This window comes from Acomys russatus, chromosome 10 (genome assembly GCF_903995435.1).
Source record: "Acomys russatus chromosome 10, mAcoRus1.1, whole genome shotgun sequence".
NCBI lineage: Eukaryota > Metazoa > Chordata > Mammalia > Rodentia > Muridae > Acomys > Acomys russatus.
In genome coordinates, this window is record NC_067146.1 from 72,270,779 (window position 1) to 72,290,014 (window position 19,236).

Consider the following 19,236-nt stretch of genomic DNA (forward strand, 5'->3'; position numbering starts at 1 on the left):
AACAACTCTAGAAAGTGCTCTGAAGATTCACTATTTGAACAATCAAGACAAAGAACTCCAGCAAGTAAGATGGTATGCAACACTACTTTCTCTTTCCTTTTGGCACTCACTTCTAACAATACAGCCTACAAGGCACTAAAGCAGCAGAGGAGGACGCAAACCAAGTAATAAAACAAGCCACACCTCAACTTTCCCAGTGCAGCTCAAGAGAGTTGTGAAAAAGGTAGGAGTTGTGAACTAGAGTCATGGCTTCAGTTTTGATGGGGACTAGCCTTTTTTAATACCTAAAAACGAGATTTGTTTAACAAAATGACATCATTATGAAAATGGAAGTAGCTAGAAGGTTATGGACTCTCCGAGAAGCCTGAAAGCAAAGAAGGAAAAAGGAACACAGAGCCCCAGAGGCTTGATAAAAACCTAGTTCTTTCCTTTCTGAGCTCAGTCATTCAACAAAGCAGTTTTTACCAGCTGGCAGAAATAACATGAATCAGGACACTAGGAAATAAAACTTAGCTGTGTACTCAAACAAGGTGAGAGTAGTCAGATGTTCCTCCAAACTGAGGCAAAGCTCATATAGTGTTCAGTTAGTGACAGAAGCTTGAATCACTGGATGAAAGTTTGCTGAGAGCAGCTGCACTGTTTAAAAGTATCCCTCAACAGGTTGTTCAAGTGTACACTACCGATTTGCAGTAGAAACATCTACAAAATGCCACAGTAACTAAATCAACAACCAACATTAGCATCAACAATAGGACACAAAGACAAGATGCATCTCTCCTGACAGACGCCTGAAGGACAAGATACTGATTTATGTATTTCCAATAATGCAGACCTGAACTTGGGAGGAAACAATCAGGAAATTCACAGAGCGGCATTTATAGTGTTAGTAATTATATTAAGTGAATAAAACTTAATAACTAAAAGGAAGAGATTGGCACAATAGAATTAAAAAGGTGATCGAACTATATGACATTTATGAAAGACATTTTATCCTTGAAGACACAGGTCTGTTGGAAGTCAAGGATGGAAAAGACATCCATGCAAGCTGCGACCCAGAAAGACATTCACATCAGACAAAACAAACACGGAGATAAAGGTACTGCTGCAGACAATGAAGAACATTTACAATGACCAAAGGGTCAACTCATCCAGAAGTAAGACGTTTATAAGCATAGAAGCACCAGACAGTAGAATCTCCAAATACACAAAGAAAAACAGAGATGAAGCAAAAGAGAGAAACAGACAAGTCAGCAAAAGAGCAGGAGACGTCAGGGCTTCCGTGATGGTGAAAACGAGCAGAAGGTCATAGAGGAAATGGAGACCTGAACAGCTGCACAGAACATATTGACATAGCGCCCCAGTCACCAAGAGAGTACAAGAGCAAGGGACAATCTCCAGGACAGATTATATCTGAGGCCACAGGAAATCCCAAGGAGTTTATGGGGAGTAAAAGTGATGATGCATGTTCTCTGGACACAGTGAACGGAATTATCATTACTAACAGGGAAACCTAGGAAAACAAAGAAGTGTGAAATTAAATAATATAGGTCAAATAGGAAGTCACAAGTAAGATTAACAAATACTCTGAAATGAAGATGGAGCTGCTGGAGAGTAACAGTCACTGGTGGCTCTGGGAGGTGGGTGTGTGGACAGAATATTCTTGTCCCTGCCATCATAGTTGTGGAGGACTCTGAATCCCCCTTAGAAAAGTGCCTCAGCAGAGAAAAACTATGAGCACCATGGTAAGCTTCAGAGGCAAAGATGCTGGCTGAAGCCTACTAACAGCTTCCATGGAAAGACTTCTTAATAAGCCGGGTTGGATGTGGTAGCGCACACCTTTAATCCCAGCACTCTGGAAGCGTTCACCCCCTCTGGACAGCGGTGTGAGTGGAAGCACGTTGGTGCCACTTTGCTTTCTGAGAGTGTATTTATTGTTGCCGAGACAGCTTGTTAATATGACACACATATCAACTTTAAAAAGATTAAATAGTTCAAGGGAGAAAAATCCATTAAAACAAAAATGAAAAAAGAATGGCAGGTGCTAGACAGTGGGAATCTTTGCTCCTGCAAAGGCAGAAGCAACACTTGAAAAAATGGTGACACACCAAAAGTAATCCACAGGTTCAGTGTCACCCCATAAAAATCTCAGGGAACTAGAAAACACAATCCTCAAATAGAGACAGAAAAAATTCTGGATATCCAAAACAATTCTAATCAGAAAGCTGGAGAGACCAAATTACTTGACTTTAAACTATACTGCAGAGCCACTGTGACAGAGACAGCATGGTACTGGCATAAAAACAGGCAAAAGAATAGAGCAATACACCAGAAATAAACCCACATAGCTATAAACACCCAATTTTTGATAAAGGTGTCAAAGCATACACTAGAAAAGACAGTTAAGTAAACGGTGCTTGCAAAACTGAGTATCTATCTGCAGAAGAATGAAAGAGAAATAAAAGTGGATCAAATGCCTTAATTTAAAATGTGAGATGGTGAAATTGCTGGGGAAAATATAATGAATATACTTTGATATATATAAGCACAGTCTAGAATGTTCAGAAAATCCTCTAGTATATATAGTATATGGTCTCTGCTGAGAAGTTGGGTTTAGTTTTGATAAATTTGACATTATATGGTATTTGGCTCTTTTCTCTTGCAGCTTTTAATTTTTTCTTTGTTCTGTATATTTTGTGTTTTGATTATTATGTAACAGGAAGTTTTTTTTTCTGGTCCATTCTATTTGGTGTTCTGTAGGCCTCTTGTATGTTTATAAGCATCTCCTTCTTTAAATTGGGAAATTTTTCTTCTATGATTTTGTTGAGAATATTTTCTGGGCCTTGGAGTCTGGCATCTCTTTCCTCAATGCCTATTCTCCTCATGATGTCCTTGATTTCTTGGATGTTTTGTGTCAGGATTTTTCCAGATTTAGCATTTTCTTTAATGGTTGCTTCAAGACCTACGATTGTATATTCTAGACCTGAGATTCGTTCCTCCATCTCTTGGATTCTGTTAGAAAGGCTCGCCTGTGTATTACTCGCCTTCCTCTCTGAGCTCTCACGTTCCCATTTTTTTTCTGTCTGTGTGTTTATCATTGAATCCATTTCCATCTTCAGATCTTGAACTGTTTTATTGGTTTCTTTCATCTGATTGTATATTCCTGAGTTTCTTCCATTGCCTCTTTATAGGCCTTTAGAGCTTGAACAGTTTGATTTCCTTCATATGATTGTTTGTATTTTCCTGAAATTTTTCCAGTGCCTCTCTATAGACCTCTTTTATGTCTTCCACTTGTTTGGCTGCATCTTCCTGCATTTGATTATGGATTTTATTTGTTTCCTCCATTATCATCCTTGATACTAAGGATTTGAGGTCATTTTCTTGTATTTCCATTGTGTTTGAGCTCTCTGGGTTGCTTTCTTTGGTATAGCTGGGATCTGGAGATGCCATATTGTTTTGGTTATTTTTGTGTATGATTTTACGCTGTCTTTTAGTCATTTAGTCTCTGTTTTTGGAGGTAGCTTCTGGAGTTGGGTGGAGGGAGTCTGGGGATAGATTCACCCATTTTCTCATGATTTTCCTAGTCCAGAAGCTCTGATGCTTCACTGGTCTGGATGGCAGAAGGCTAGCCCCGAAGTTTGAGTCTCTCACAGCCAGTGATCCCCAGCTCCTCTGTACTGTGGGTCCTGTAATCGTCCTGGGTCTCAGAATGCGCTCTGGGTCAGGCCAAAGTGTACACAGCCTTCTGGGTCCCCTTGTGGCACCGGAGCTCTCCGGGAACTGAAGGAGGTTGGACTGAGGGGGTCTGATGGTCACTCTACTTCCTGTCTCCCTGAGATTTCCTTAGTCCTGGAGCTCTGGTGCTCTGTTCGTCTGTGATTCCTGGTAGTGTTTCGGGACAGAGACTGTTTGCAGAGTCCAGGTCAGCGTCATGGGGCCCAAACTGCACACAGACTGAGTCCAGTTAGCATCTATGGACCCAACCTGAGTGTTGAGTCCAGTTTGTGTCTCTGGACCCAAACGGGTCTTGGGAACCAATCCATGCACTTAATCCAGTTAGTGCTGAGTTGAACCAGGGTCTTGGGCCCAAACCGCACTCTGAGCTCAGTCAGGGTCTCAGGGCCTTGGGGCCCAAACAATGCGCCAGATCCCATTTGGGTCTCAGGGCCCGAACTGCGTGCCAAGCTCAGCTAGGGTCTCATGGCTCAAACTGCACACTGAGTCCAGTTTAGGCCTCAGGGCCCAAACTGTGCTCTGAGTTCAGCTTGGGTCTCAGGGCCCAAATCTTGCACTGAGTCCCCTCTCCTGCAGCAATTCCCACTGGTCACGATGCCAGTCACCTCCGCCGGAGGGTTCCCAGCTGCCAATCTCAGCCACCGCCCCTGCAGCTCTAGTCCGAGAACATTGGCACTCCTCCGTGTGCAGGGGTAAGCAGGTTTTCTGCATTTTAGTCCTTTCGAACTGTGGAGCACTCCCACTGTAGTGGGGTGGGGACCTTGGTGTTCCTGGATAAGAATTCCGTGCAATTCACTGAATTGTTCACTGGAGCTTGTAAACACGGTCCACGCTGCTCATTGCCATCTTGGAGTCTCTTGTTATTTTTTCTTAATGAATGCCTGTCTATACAGGGTGAGACAGAATCTCTATGTAGCTTTGATCTGCATTTCTCTCATGGCTAGTGAGGTGGACGTTTTTTAGTTTAAATCTGTAATGCCCCAAATTGGTGCATGTATTTCATTTTCCTTTTGAGGGTGATTCATTTAATTTTCCTTTTGACCTCTGGGGGTTAAACTCAGGACTTTTTGCATGCTAGGCAATGATTACCCCAAGCCTTTGACTTGAGGATTTTTTTTTTTTTTTTTTTTTTTGGTCTTTTGAAGCATAAGTGACAAATAAGAATTGTCTTTTTTTTTTTTTCCCAGACAGACAGGGTTTCTCTGCCTAGCCTTGACTGTGCCGGACTCACTTTTGTAGGCCATGCTGGGCTCGAACTCACAGAAACCTACCTGCCTCTGCCTCCTGAGTGCTGGGATTAAAGACATGCATCACCATGCCTGGCTGGTATATTCTTAAAGTATACATCTTGGTGATTTGCTGTGTTTAACTGTAAAATGATCATATCATGAAGCTTGTAAATCCACTACTTCTCATGATTCCCACTATGTTTTCTTTAAAAAATTCTTTCTTTAAGTCGAAAGATTTAGGGAAAGGCAGAAGGATTTAGTTTGAGGCCAGCCTGGCTATTAATTAAAGTATAGGATAATAGGATAATGAAGCGTTTGAGGCCAGCCTGTAATAACTATTGAGTTCCACGCCAACCTAAACACATAGAAAGATCCCCTCTTTCTCCCTCTCCCTGAAAAATAAAATTAAAAAAAATCAAACCCTAAGAGATCTGAAAAAGACCATTAGAAGGCTCCTACTAGACCAGCTGAGCTATCTAGTCCAGTGCCATTTTCCCACAATGCATCTGATAATGTTATGGCATACAGCTTTCCATCCTAATGCTAACACTGTCATGAAAGTGCTCTGCCTCTTAGAAATGACACGTTTCTATGTCAGAATCTCTAAGTAAGTATTGTCAGTAACATTGCTCCTGCATAAGTTCAAATACAAATCCTAACAACTTCATCCTGCTGCAAATTATGTTCACAAGTTGAGACTTAAACAGTTTCTTTATAATTTATCACGTGTTTACGTGCCAGACGCAGCAGTTGGCACTAATACAAACTACACTCATTTTAAATTACATATTTAGAGATTAAAACATGTTAACATTAAAGCTATGTACTTAGAGCTTTCAAAGGGATATGAAATGCACCTGCATTCCTGGTTGTGAGGTACATCATCTTTTTCTTTTCTTTTTTGTTGTTGTTGCTTATAGTTCCACAAAAGGGTCCTGGAGGATGACAAGACCAGCATGACTCAGATGATACGTCAGGATACGACCTTAAGTTGCCCAGTCATGTTTTATGAGGAAGCAGGAGAATTGCCTTCCTGAGGGAAGGGCTGAATCTGTCACTGAATTTTGGTACTCTACCAGTAGGTGGCAGAAAAGAATCAAAAATTACTTTAGCGAGGAAAAAAACAGATGTGCAGGAAAAGCTAATTCTCCATGGATTTCAAATAAACTTATTTGCATATTCAGAAAAAAGAGGCAAAGGAAGGTGAGCCCAGCCCCTTTCTGCCTGTCACTTGTGTGAAGCTCTTCACCTGAATTGTCCCAGTCTCTGCGAACAAATGCCTTTCTCTTCTCTTCCAGGAACTGGCTTGGAATCAGACCAGCACTTCCTCCCTCCTTCACATGGCTAGCTTAGAATCAAAGTAATATCTTAGTGATAAAGGTTTAGTAAGAAGGACATTGTTGGTCAGTTAAAGTTAGTTTGCTATGGAAAACAACTTTCAAAGCATGGAACTGCGCTAAAGCACTTAGATCCCGCCACAGTAAGGGACCAGCTAGTAGCTAAGACTCAGGCATGTTTGCCAACTGGTAACGACATTCTGAACCTCCCATTAACAACAATGCACAGGCTCCTCAAGTACGACAGTGTGTGTGTGTGTGTGTGTGTGTGTGTGTGTGTGTGTGTGTGTGTGTGTGTGTGTGAGACGGGGGAGAGAGAGAGGACAGACAGAAAAAAAAATCTAAAGAAGTGTTAAGGACAGCTCATCTAATGTCCTTTATAAAAGCCATTTCTAATGACCTCAATCTTGGAATATTATTTCTTGAGTCTGAATCAATAGAAAGACTTTCCAATACTGAGAATACAGAGCATAAAGTTTAATTCACGCTAACAAGAATCTGAATATCCCAAAGTAATAAGTGTAAAATAGATAAAAACTAGTACAAAAATAAAAAATAAAAACCTTCAAGTCAAAGCAAGCAATTAAAGATATTTAAGTGTTTGGTGTCTGTGTGCAAGTGCACATGAACAAAGGTACCAGAGGCCAGAGAGGAGACTGGAGCTCCTGGAGCCACATGTTCAGGAGGCCCTGGGCAGCCAACATGGCCACAGGGAATCTAGGTCCTCCTCAAGGTGACCAAGGCTCTTAGCAAGCTCAGCCATCTCTCTGACCCCAGACCAAGTGGTATGGCAATGATTCACAGCACAGTGTTAGTGTGTTCTTCCTTATTACTGGGACACAAAATCTGCTTATCAGTTTTTAATAATCCTGACAATTGGAATTAAAATAAAACTACCAAAACGAAGAAAGAGACTCAAATAATAGTGATAAGATTCACAGAAAGTAAAACAGAGTGAGCTGGGAGGTCTGTGGTCAGGCACAGGAGGCGAGTGAGCAGCTGTTCGTAAAGCTTGGACGTATTCCAGCGAGGACCTCCTGAAATCATGAACTGTTTACTGAACCCTTAGTTTCCTCAGCATGGTGCACTTATTGATACAAATGTCGCCATTTACATGTCTAGCACACTGTCCTGAGGCTGTTCTTACTCTGTAGATGATCTCTGTGGTAGTTGTTTGATTCGTCGCTTTTAACACCTCTTACTAGTAACTGCACCTTGGTGTTTGGTACTGGGCCCTGGAGCCTTCCTCCTGTCTCCCTGCCTGCCAATGAGGCCACGATCAGCTCTGAGAGGTGGGAAGATTCTAAATTTCTTACTTGTCATTTCCTTCAACTTTGAATAGCATATCAGCTGATATAAACAATTGCTAGAACAATCTAAAAAGTACTGACAAACAGTGATTCCAAGGTTCGTCCTAGCCTACAACACAGTCCAAGCGACTGCCCGTGTGAAAGAACTGCTCCACCTAATCCAGACCAGGTGACAGTGATGCAGGCGGGTCATGTCTGCTTACTGACAGCTGCTCACAAGTTCTCTCTCATTGGTCTTCTGTGCACAAAGGTAGCCGACTTAAGGCCGGAGCTATTCATGCAGGGATATCATGGGAACGAATGCTTCCTGCACTTTTAGATACTGGCCAGATCCCAGATTAAACAGAACAGCAGTTGCGAGATTTCTGAGACTCACACTAACCTGCCACCAGTTGGGGTCTTCTCTGTTTACAATCTGAAGAATTTCTCCTTTGGAAAACTTCAGACCTGCTTCTTTGCAGGGTATCAGGTTGTCATTGAAAGGATTATAATCAAAATGACACTTGACAAAGACCTAAAAACACAGCACAGTGAAAAAGACTGTATTGTATCATTAAGCACTGGAATATTGAAACCAAACCACTGATATTAAATTGTAATTGACACTAAGTAATTCAGATAGGAAACTTATTCTCCTAAATTAAAAAAAAAATATCAGACTACTCCTATAATGATCTGGTATTACAGAAAATAAACACTTATGCTAGATTAAAATTTTGTTCATTTTTAAACTCCTGTTTCTTTTTTTGGGACGTGGGGGGGGCGGTTTAAACTCAGGGCTTTGTATGTGGGAGAGTGTTCTACCACTGAGCTATATTTTATACTTTTCTTAACACCTAGTCTTAAGCCAGCAAGTGTATAACAATCACTCCACTCCACTCTTCTCCCATCTTCAATTTTTTCACTTGATTTCCCAACAAAAACTGCATACTTTTAATTTAAGTAAATGTCAATTTGCAGTTAAAATCCTGAAATAAAGTATGCAGTTGGTATGTATTTCCAGTATATCTGGACTGACAGTGTGCACAAACCTTGAAAGCAGAATTAAACAACAAAGGTCTCTTGAACTGAGACCTGAAATATATTTAGTAACCTTAAAATACTAAGAACACTCTAGTAGTGTGTTTTAATCAGACAGTTACTGGTTAAAACTAGTAAGGAAAATACTTTAGATCATCTTACTGTGGTTTATATGTTTAAATTTAAATCCATATTAAATTATTTATGAGACAAAGTACTAGAAGGGTCTTAACTATTTTCCAATATAAATTCAAGCATACCCATTTCTCTTAAAATTGCTTTACTAATAAAAGCATGCCAGCTACACTGTTACTTAAGATCTTCAGTGCTTGCAGCATACTGCTTATTTACTTTAATTTAAATTCTAATTAATCATCTTTAATATTTGATGGCCAGGTTTAGATCAACTATTTTCTTAAAATAGACATGCTTCATACATATTTATAGAAATTCAAATTTTATCTTCTACCAAAAAGCCTTAGCATTAATCAGCAGATAAACTTTAATAAGCAGAAAACCATACCATTAGTCGAATTAACAATGTTATTTTTCTCTGTGTATCATACTTCTACAACTAGAAACAAATAAAAATTCCAAATAGCACATGTACATACACTGTATTATTAGTGTGCTTAAAGAAACACCCAGTGTGAAAGCTGTCTAGGAAGATATTTGTAAACACTGGGTGCGTGTGGTCTGGATAGAAAGATCTAGGCCGTTCGCAACAACTTCACAAAGCCTGGCAATCGATGGCTAGCCTAACCAGGAAGCCACTTTTTCCTCCGACATAATTTTAGAAGTATCTAATAAGCAAGCATGCACACAATATTAAGACGGCTAAACTGTGACGGGTGGCTAAGTTGAGTTTGGCATGCAGCTCAAGGCTCTGGCAATGAACAACTCAAGATGATAAAGTTTAATCAAGGTAAATTTAGTTGACTGCTGAGACAGAACAGCAGGAATACCAGAGAATATTTTCACATCATATCATACCTGATGGACGTGGGCTGGATGCCTCTCCAGATTGATGTAACTCTAAAAACTATATTTTTCAATTGCATAAATAAAGCCAGACTTTTAATTTATAACTTAACAAAATACAAGTAAGCTACTGGCTCATTTTATTACTTCAGTCATTGGTCAAACAACTTTCTCCCTAATTAATTGTTCACAGGTTATAATACCTGTAAATTATAAATGATACAAGCAAAGATTCGCAGACATTTGACATTCTTGGGTATGGGAGAATACTTTGTAAAGTTATAAGCATCTTCCTAAATTCAAACAGTAGTTCCCCTGTCCGGAGATACCAACACCCAACTCAGAGTAAAGGATTACAAAAAGGAGCATTTCTCTGGCTTTTCAATTACTTTTGGAACATTACCCTCATGCTCAAAAGCTCAGATTAATCTAGTTTTACTTTGGTAAAATTTGTCTGAAAAATCAGTTATCCTGGCTTTTGACCTAGGAGTTTAATAAAATCTTTAAAATCATTAAGTAGCTGACTTAGCTGTATTTTATGAGCTGCACTAATGATAGTTTATGAATGTCAGCTGATCAATCTTTACTTACTAAACACCACTTAACAAAACATTTCAATTCTGTTTTGTCACCATTAAAGGAAACACTGAATGATCAACAATCTAAAATAGACACTACAGAAAGGGACGTACAAATTGCTTTTAAGTATAGATGTTTAAACTATTCTGAGTAGAAATGAAAATTAAAACTCTACTAGGGTAACACCTTCTTCCTGTTAACTAGCAGAAGCTCAAAGACTTGACATTCTGCAGACAGCACAAAGGAAGGGCTAGTAGGGATTTTCCTAACAAGCCTGTGGAAGAACGCCCCAACCTCTTGGGAGGACAATTTGGCAATAATTACCAGAATCACAAATACATACACCCTCTGACCTAGTAATCCACTTCTGGGAATGGATTCAGAAGTTACATTATTCAGACATGTGTGAAATGGCTTGTATACAATACTGGTATCTGCCCATGGTGCCATGTTAACACAAGAGACAGCTGAGACAACTGTCTAGGTACCAGGATATGGTTAGCCATCTCTCATTTTGGTTGGTACATGATATCGTCTAGGTTGTGATGTATCTTTCTCAGGTCTCTGATTACATTGATGGCTGAGCTAACGGTAGCTTGACAGCTAGAGGGCAGTTAGATCTACTGTTAGTACACTAGTCAGTTCATTAGCCTGTTAGAACACTAGGTACTAGGTCTCTTCTCTTATTTAAAAAGACAAAGAGGCTTGCCTTGCTCACAAGCTTCATGTTAAGTTTTTAGTGTAATTCAACTACCCATATCTCTTGGTGAATAACTGGACTTAAAACAAAGGTGTGGTTTATATAAGGTCTGAGGATATGAAAGTTTAAGTTGTACGAGTCTGAAGTATTTGAGGGTTTGAGAAAGTGTTTAAAGGTTGATACATGTAAGATAAAAATGTTAAAAGGTCTAAGAAACTGTTCCAATAAGGTGTCTTAGGTTGTCTATAAGAAAGTGTTTCAAGTTGATAAATGCAAGTATTTGAAGGTCCGAGAAAGTGTTTAAATGTTGGTAAGTGCAAGTTATAAAAGTTAAAAGATCTTAAGAGAAGTTTTGAGGTACAAAAGTGCAAGTTGCAGATTTAAAATGAGATCAATGGTTATAATAAGCTGGTAGAGTACTGGTTGCTTATTAATCAGTCCCAAGCTCAAGATATTAATTTCCCTTTGGTTGTAATCTGAATATAGACTTAAGTGTGCTTCTTATGCTAAAAATGAGTCTGTCCAGTCTGTATATCAAGTCTTCTAGATTGAAAAAAACATTCATGCTTTTACTGGAGTATGGGTTTCAAAGGCATACGCCTACTCCAGCTGTCTTAGAGACACAATTTTAACCTCTGTCCCTAGTCTGTATTTATCTCAGCAGACTTTTACCTGGCTAACAGACTCCATCCAGAGCTGCTCTGCTGAGATCTGAACCTGCTGAAAGCTGATGCATACCAGTCCAGCAGATATGACCGCTCCTTGTCTGTTCAACAGGATAACAGATGCTTTTGATAAGTGCCCCATTAGCCTTTGGCTAGCTTTCCAGCCTTCCTAGGCTCTCATAACAGCGCCCCTAGTGTCAGCAGGAAGAAGTTACAGATGAGAATGACCTTGCCCATTGTCCCACTTTATAGGCTGAAATGCTAAGTCAAGGGCACCTCTCTGGCGCGAGGGACAAATGGCTACAAGAAAGTAGGCTCTTAGTTCTGTTTAAACCAGTCATGCTTTGTGCCCCCTTATCAAGCAAAGATTAGGTGCCATCCAGCTAATGGTCATGAGGTGGCAGGACCTGGCCCTACAACAGGCCGACTCAGAGGAATAAGTTTCAGGAGGACACATGACTGGGCCTTCAAGGAACTTGTCAGAGAGGGGAGTGATACCAGAAGAACTAAAATTGGATTTCTGGGTTACTGGGGCAAAGGTTAAGAGATAGGCCTACAGGAGATAATCTAGCCAGCTGCAAAGAACAGCCCTACTAGAGATAGCGTTGCCTAGTGTCTGACCCTCAGAGTCCCACCTGAGATAGAGTTGATAAGAGACCCAGCTTTATGCCCACATTGCTTCCTGTCCACTGGAGACAGGGTTAATAAGAAACCAGACACTTCCCTGGACAAGGCAGTGAGCAAAGAGAACAAAGAACGCTAAGCCAGGGTGGTCTTGGAGCCTTTTTCTGTAGCTTGTCACCTTTATAGACATTAGACCTCTTTATGTTACTCAACCGATAGATGCTTGCCAGGTTGGAACTCCCCTGCTTTGGGGCTCTGGGAGGGATAGGAACCTATAAATTTACCCTCATCCCAGAGATCAATGTTCCTTCTGGATATCACTGTGTTGGTGTCCAGTCAGAGCCCGGCTCTGAGTCCCTTGAAGGTCCTCATGTATACTGCATCAGTATCAAGTCCTGGTGGTTGTGGGGGGGGGGGGGTCTCACGATCTGGGTACAGTATAGCCACCAGAAGAGTCTATCCAAGTCATGGCTCCAAATGTTAGAGTTGCACAGCGTAACTATGTAATAGATATACAAATCACACTATGTGGCGGACCCACGTAGGAGGCTTTATTGGGAGGGGGTATACAGAGGTGGTCTCTGGGGAGACATGAGGAAGAGAGCAAGGGTGAGGTGAGCCCCCTTTTATAAAAGACCTGGTGCATGCGCAGAAAGTGCACAGGGTAACTTTGGGGGACTTGGATCCTGACGGTGAGGTGCTTCTGGTGGTCTCGAGGTTTCCTGGTTCCCATGGTCCTCAGGACCTTTAGGATGGTTTGTACTGCTGCCTAGTTACTAACACTCAGGAGCCCAGGGACCACACAGCTCTGAGAGGAGGCCCCTCAGCAGAGGCATCTCACCTGCCAGGGGAGCTTAGGAGCCTCAGCCCTGCTCTACCACTTCTCTTCATTGCTGCTTTTCTTCTCTGCTTCTGATGAGTCACATCAGGCAGGAAATCTCTTAAAAGAGATTTTTTTTTTTTTTTTTTTTTTTTGGAGTGAGAATCCAGGACAGGCTGCCTCTACTCCCAGGAAAGAACAGCAGGGTACTGGCAAACAAAGCCTTTATATAGGGTATTTTAGGGGGTGGAGCTTTTCAGGGCAGAGTTTTCAGGAGTGGAGATTGGTGGGATTTCCTGCTCAAGGATTGGTGGGCATTTCACCTAAAACTAGCACAATCTGGCATGGGTCCTATTGAGGGGCTGGAGATGACCTTTTTGAGTTACAGAGGCTGGAAATGCTGTTATGACAAAGAAGTCTGGGGAAGGGGGAGGGCTGCTGGAGCTCCTCAGGCAGGGGACCTGGCCACTATTTTGCTTTGAGGGTTTACAAAGTATTCCAGGTTTACAAAGGGAGACCACAGCAGTGAAGCCTCTCCCTGCAGCATGCATAGCCTACAGAGACTGGAGGGGAGTTGCTGCCATCATGGACAACTCTAGAGATGGCAGTGTCAGTTTCCAATGAGGAAGCCTTGCTGCTCTCACAGGAGCTTCCATTTTGACTGCTCCTGTAGCAGCAGCCTGGGGCAGGAAGGAGGGGATCGCTTTGATTGATCCCTGCAGTGGCAGCAGCGGGACTACAGGAGGCCAGGTGGCAAATACTGTTTTCCAAATATCGTATAGATCAATGTGTATGGTCCAGACTGTGATATCTTGGCCTCGACAGAGCTACAACTAGACAAGCATTGTTAGGCTGGCAAACCCACAGGCCCCCAACATGAACCTTTCACATTTACTGTGTTAAACGGTCATGTCAACCTGACCCCTGGCTAGACAAGTCTATACCCATAGGTTAGTGATCGCTCAGACGTCATCAGAGATGTTTCTTAGTGCAGGGAGCTGTGCCTAAGATTGGAACCTGTCAAAATGCAGAAAGTGAGTGAGCGCCCATGGAGTTCCCGGGGATATGTGTGAGATTATATTACACCTTCCAGCCAGTCTCAGAGACCATCTAGAAGAGGGTGGAAAGGTTTTAAAATCCAGGGGTCAGGGAGTTTGGAATGAAGTGTCTCCTGGACATGCCTGTCCTGCTGCACCTAGTCTCACTCTGAGAGAGTGAGGCAGTGAGTGTTCTGGCCTAGAAGGGACAGGGGCTCCCTGCCCCCACCCCATCTGAGAGGCTGTTGGCAGTTGGAGGCTCTAGAGGAGGAGGAGGATTCGGTTTTCCTTATGGCTCCCATGCCTGGCAGATTGAGCAAAAGTTGGTTGATGGCTCTGTTCACATGAGAATTTGGACATGAAATGTTTGTGAGGTAGGTGATTAAAAAAATAGGAGACTACAATGTGTCAGTTGTGTGTGAGATCAGTGAGCATTTGGAAGAAATAAATGAGAATAATATCAATATATTTATTGCTGAAATTCTTTAAAAAATAAGTATATATATAATTTAAAAGTTCACTGATTAGCCAGGTCGTGGTGGTGCGCGCCTTTAATCCTAGCACTTGGGAGGCAGAGGCAGGCAGATGGCTGTGAGTTTGAGGCCAGGCTGGTCTACAAAGCAAGTTCAGGATAGTTAAGGCTACACAGAGAAACCCTGTCTTAACAAAACAAAACAAAACAAAAAATGTTCACTGATTAATGCTGTTAAAATTCCTGTGGAAACTGTTTTCTTTTACTAGAAAGTAACTGCCACTGAATTCAGGTCTGTGTGCACTGACTTAGAAGACTTTTGTTGCAGACTCAGACGGTGGCCGGGGCTCAGGTAATTCACTTATGCTTTTCACCCATTTCCTTCCCCACTTTTATTCTCCAGGAAATGTCACTAATAAGGAGGCTTTTGATAAAAATGTTTTATCATGTTCATGGACAAGGTAATCTTAATAACCATTTAATTTTCTATGTTGGGAGTAAACATCTTAAACTTGAAGTACCCTGGTACATAAATGATCAGTGAAAGAAATGGAAAGTCATTTACTTTTACTTAATTTTAAGAAGATTTGTTACTGCTTGTCTGTTCCCTGTGGGTCTTAAAGACAGAGCACTCTATTTCAGCACTAACGTGTGATGGTGACACCTTTTCTATTTCAGGTGAAGAATCATTGGCAGAGTGAGATTTGAGTCACCTCCACACTGTTCTAATAACCCTTCCATTTGCAAAATTACAAATAGAAGCCTCCCTTTGTGTAGAATCAGTATGGTGTTTGAAAAATATAGGTTAAAAATTATTTGCACAGAGTGATTTTAAGAACAAATTCCTAAATAAGGCAGAACTTTGTAAGTTATTAATTTACACTGTCAGTTACATGTAATTTTAGTGGATATTCTTGTTTGACCCTTCTCTTCCTCAGTGTCCCACACCAGTAACACTCACCAATGTAACCTTGGCTCATGGTGTACTGATGATGTCACTCCACTTATTCCTGATACTGCTTGTCATTGTAGAAGCTTTTAGCAGCCTCCACACTGAGCTCATGTGTCCAGAATGCAAGCCACGTGTGAATGTGCTTCCACCTGTAGAAGTCGCTCTTATAGTAGGTTTTAGGAATAGAGCCAGGCAAGGTGGTCCCTGAATCTCATCACTTGAGGTACAGAGACAAGAGGATTGATGTGAGCTTAAGGCCAGGACTGCCTGTGTAGCAATACCAGGTCACAAAACCCAAAGCAGATATTAGAAATGGACAAAATAATGATTGAAGAATTGAAACTGCTGCACGTTGAATCCTCATGTTAAGAAGTCTCTGCTTCTGCCCCCAGGATCTAGTTGGCACATCATCATGGAGCAGTGTAGACGGATTCTTGATGAAGCCAGCACTGCTCATTTTCTTGGTTTCTCCTCAGTGAATGACATGCATTTCAAAAGTTTTGTTCCTGACGTAGACCAATGTAGGCTTAGATTTTTCACAAACCTACTTTATTTAGGATTCTTAAACACATTTACCTCACTTCCAACCCCCCAATCCTTGGTAGGAGAGAAAGAAAGTTAGGAGGAAAACAGGACGTAGACCTCTCTATTTCTTGCGGCTGGGTGGGGTGAGGTTCCTTTGGGGGTAATGCCAATCTCAGCTGTCAACAGCAAACACAGAGGGCAGTCCTCAGTCAGTCTCCTCCAAACTGCCACCTCCATTTGTGCTTTCTTTTTTACCACCACCCCCAAGAGTCCTAAGAATTTAACTAACTCAAGATGGCAAAGATATCGCCCCACACAAGACAATTATCAGCTATGGATAAACTAGAACCCCACACTTGGGATTAAATCCTGTTGGTTATTGATACACATTTATAGATAACCTCATAAATTTCTATATGTGATGCTATGCTTGCAGGTCTAGGTTTTCAGATCTGCACTGTAGGTATGGATAACCAGGTAGGAGATCATCTGTAGAGACAATGAACTTTCCCTCTCTCAGCAGTGCTTAGTTGCTTATAGATCTTTGTCCCAGGATGAGTCCCTGTGAGGTTCCCCATCTACACAAGATTGTCCAGTGTCTTAGGATGGGTCCCTGTGAGGTTCCCCATCTACACAAAATTGTCCAGTGTCTTAGGATGGGTCCCTGTGAGGTTCCCCATCTACTCAAGATTGTCCAGTGTCTCAGGATGAGTCCCTTTGAGGTTCCCCATCTACACAAGATTGTCCCTGTCTCCGGATGAGTCCCTGTGAGGTTCCCCATCTACACAAGATTGTCCCTGTCTCAGGATGAGTCCCTGTGAGGTTCCCCATCTACACAAGATTGTCCCTGTCTCAGGATGAGTCCCTGTGAGGTTCCCCGTCTACATGATTGTCCAGTGTCTTAGGATGAGTCCCCATGAGGTTTTTTCACCCACACTAGCATTTCCCTTGGTGTTGTACTTGTCTCCTTTAGACAGCCATCTTGTTGTGGTTGAGTCACTTTCCGTGTTATTTGTAGGAGACAGTTGCCCTGTGAATATTAGGATAACTATGGAGAAGGTGGATTTACTTGTAAATTGTCAGTAGTAGATTCTGCCATAAGGTCCAGGAATCAGGCGCCATGGGTATTTGGTTAGGATTCTAGCACCAGGCAGGATTTCACTCATGTTGGACAAGCTATAAACAAGTCCCATGACATAGACCATCTATCTCCAGGTAAGAGTGCCACTGTTGCCACCTTTGGGACACCCTGCCAGGTGTGGTTGACAGTAGCATGATTGGTTCTCTCCCTTGGTAGACTCTATGGCACCTGCCAGGATTATGAAAGCTAGTCCTCACGGAGGAGGTTTTAGTGTCCCATCCAGCCCACATTTCTGAATCCCATGTCCCATGTGCTTGATTTCAGTAATAGGGCCTTGTTGGTGAAATCTTGGGAGTGACCAAAGGAGGCAGCATCAATCTCTATTGTTTGGGGGTCTTTTGTACCCTGATGACCAGCAACTCAAGGGCTGTTGTCTCATGTCAGGGTCCTTGTGTTTGAAGGTTTCCCTTGGGCACCTTTGATTTCAGAATACATCCTTGTCTTCTGTGGGGACTAGGTTCATTTGATCTGGTGTGATTTCTAAGACTGTAACAAAGGGCAAAGATACAACCCATGGACAGACACACACTGCTCTGGAGGAGAAGCTCTGAGCACAGATCTTGGTCTCCACATGGAGCCTCCTACACTTGCTGGTTGTGTGTGACCATGTCAGCCTGTTCCTAAGGACTTCAGAAAGTGAAGAGATCACTGAGAAATAGAGGGAAAGGGTTAAATTAAGCATTTCAGGATAATCCTGTTAGCCAGTGAAACGTTATTTATTTAAAATTATATACAGAGCTAGGACAAGCCGTGTACCAGTAAGATAATGAAAGATTATAGAATCCAGGACTTCTAAGAGTTGTGTAGAAATGCTGTTATGATCTGCGATCCTTCTCGGCAGGTTCTGGCAAGGACTTAAGGAATCCGAGGCATAGATATCTAGTCAGTGGGCATGGACACATACACATACACACACAAATTCAAACACACACAAATTCAAACACACACAAACTCAAACACACACACACACACACACACACACACACACACACACACACACACACACACACACACACACACACACGAAACTCAGATATTTCAGAGCCGGGCTTTCCAGAAGACACCATTTTCTTTTGGCTAAGGCCCCTTTCTTTTGTAGGAATGGCTCAGGCCCACATTTGTACTCTTTGCTTCAGGCCCCTTTAGGGAATGTATTAGCACAGACCAACATCTCTGTTTCTTAAGGTCCAGGCCTCTTCCTGATTTTCAATAGGCCAAGACCCACACCTCTTCTTTGGGCTGATGCCTCTTCAGAATTAGGGGTAGACTCAGACTTCAAACCATCTTCTTTGGACATATGCCCCTTCAGGGTTGGGGATACAGCCAGGACAACACATTATTTCCTTTGGGCCCAGGCCTCATCATAATTAGAAATAGCCGCAGGCCCATTATTCTTCCTCCGGCCTAGGCTACTTAATGCATCACAATAGGCCAATGCTTACACCATGTCTTGGGACCCAGGCCTCTCCAGAGTTGGTATTAAGCCCAGGACACCACCTCATGTTCGTTGAGCCTAGGCCTCTTCAGGGACGGGGTTAGGCCCAGGCCAACATCCCATTTCTTAGGGCTGAGGCCTATTCAGGGTCGGGGATAGGCCTGGACCCCATACCTCCTCTTCTTAGGGCCCAGGCCTCTTCATGGTTAGAGATAGGCCCAGGCCCACAATTCTTCATAGGCCCAAGGCCTCTTCAGGGTTGGGTACAGGCCCAGGCCCACAAATCTTCTTCTTAGGCCCAAGGCCTCTTAAGGGTTGAGGATAGGCCCAGGCCCACACCTTCTCTTATTCTTAGGGCCTAGGCCTCCTGGGGGAGGATAGGCCCAGGACCACACTGCCTCTTCTATGGTCTGGGGCTTTTTCAGTGTTGGAGATAAGTCCAGGTCCACACATTCTCTTCTTATGGCCTAGGCCTCTTCTGGGTTGGGGAAAGGCCTGGGCCTACACATCTTCAATGAGCCCAGGCCTCTTCAGGGTTGGGAATAGACCGAGACCAACACCTCCTTTTCTTAGGGCCCAGACCTCTTCAGGGTTGGGGATAGGCCCAGGCCCATATCTCTTCTTCTAAGGGCCCAGGCCTCTTCAGGGTTGGGAAGAGGTCCAGGCCCATACCTCCT

General features: G+C 42.5%; 1 protein-coding gene across 1 annotated transcript; it reads right to left on the bottom strand.

Moving 5' to 3' along the window:
• Nucleotides 1–344: 344 nt before the first annotated feature.
• Nucleotides 345–10,018, bottom strand: LOC127194174 (protein PALS2-like). The gene is made up of 6 exons (XM_051151500.1): nucleotides 10,013–10,018; nucleotides 9,622–9,663; nucleotides 7,990–8,122; nucleotides 6,211–6,309; nucleotides 5,819–5,896; nucleotides 345–364 (listed from the first exon to the last, which is right to left on the bottom strand). The coding sequence occupies exons 1-6, from the start codon at nucleotides 10,016–10,018 to the stop codon at nucleotides 345–347; spliced, it is 378 nt and encodes a 125-aa protein (XP_051007457.1).
• Nucleotides 10,019–19,236: the final 9,218 nt, after the last annotated feature.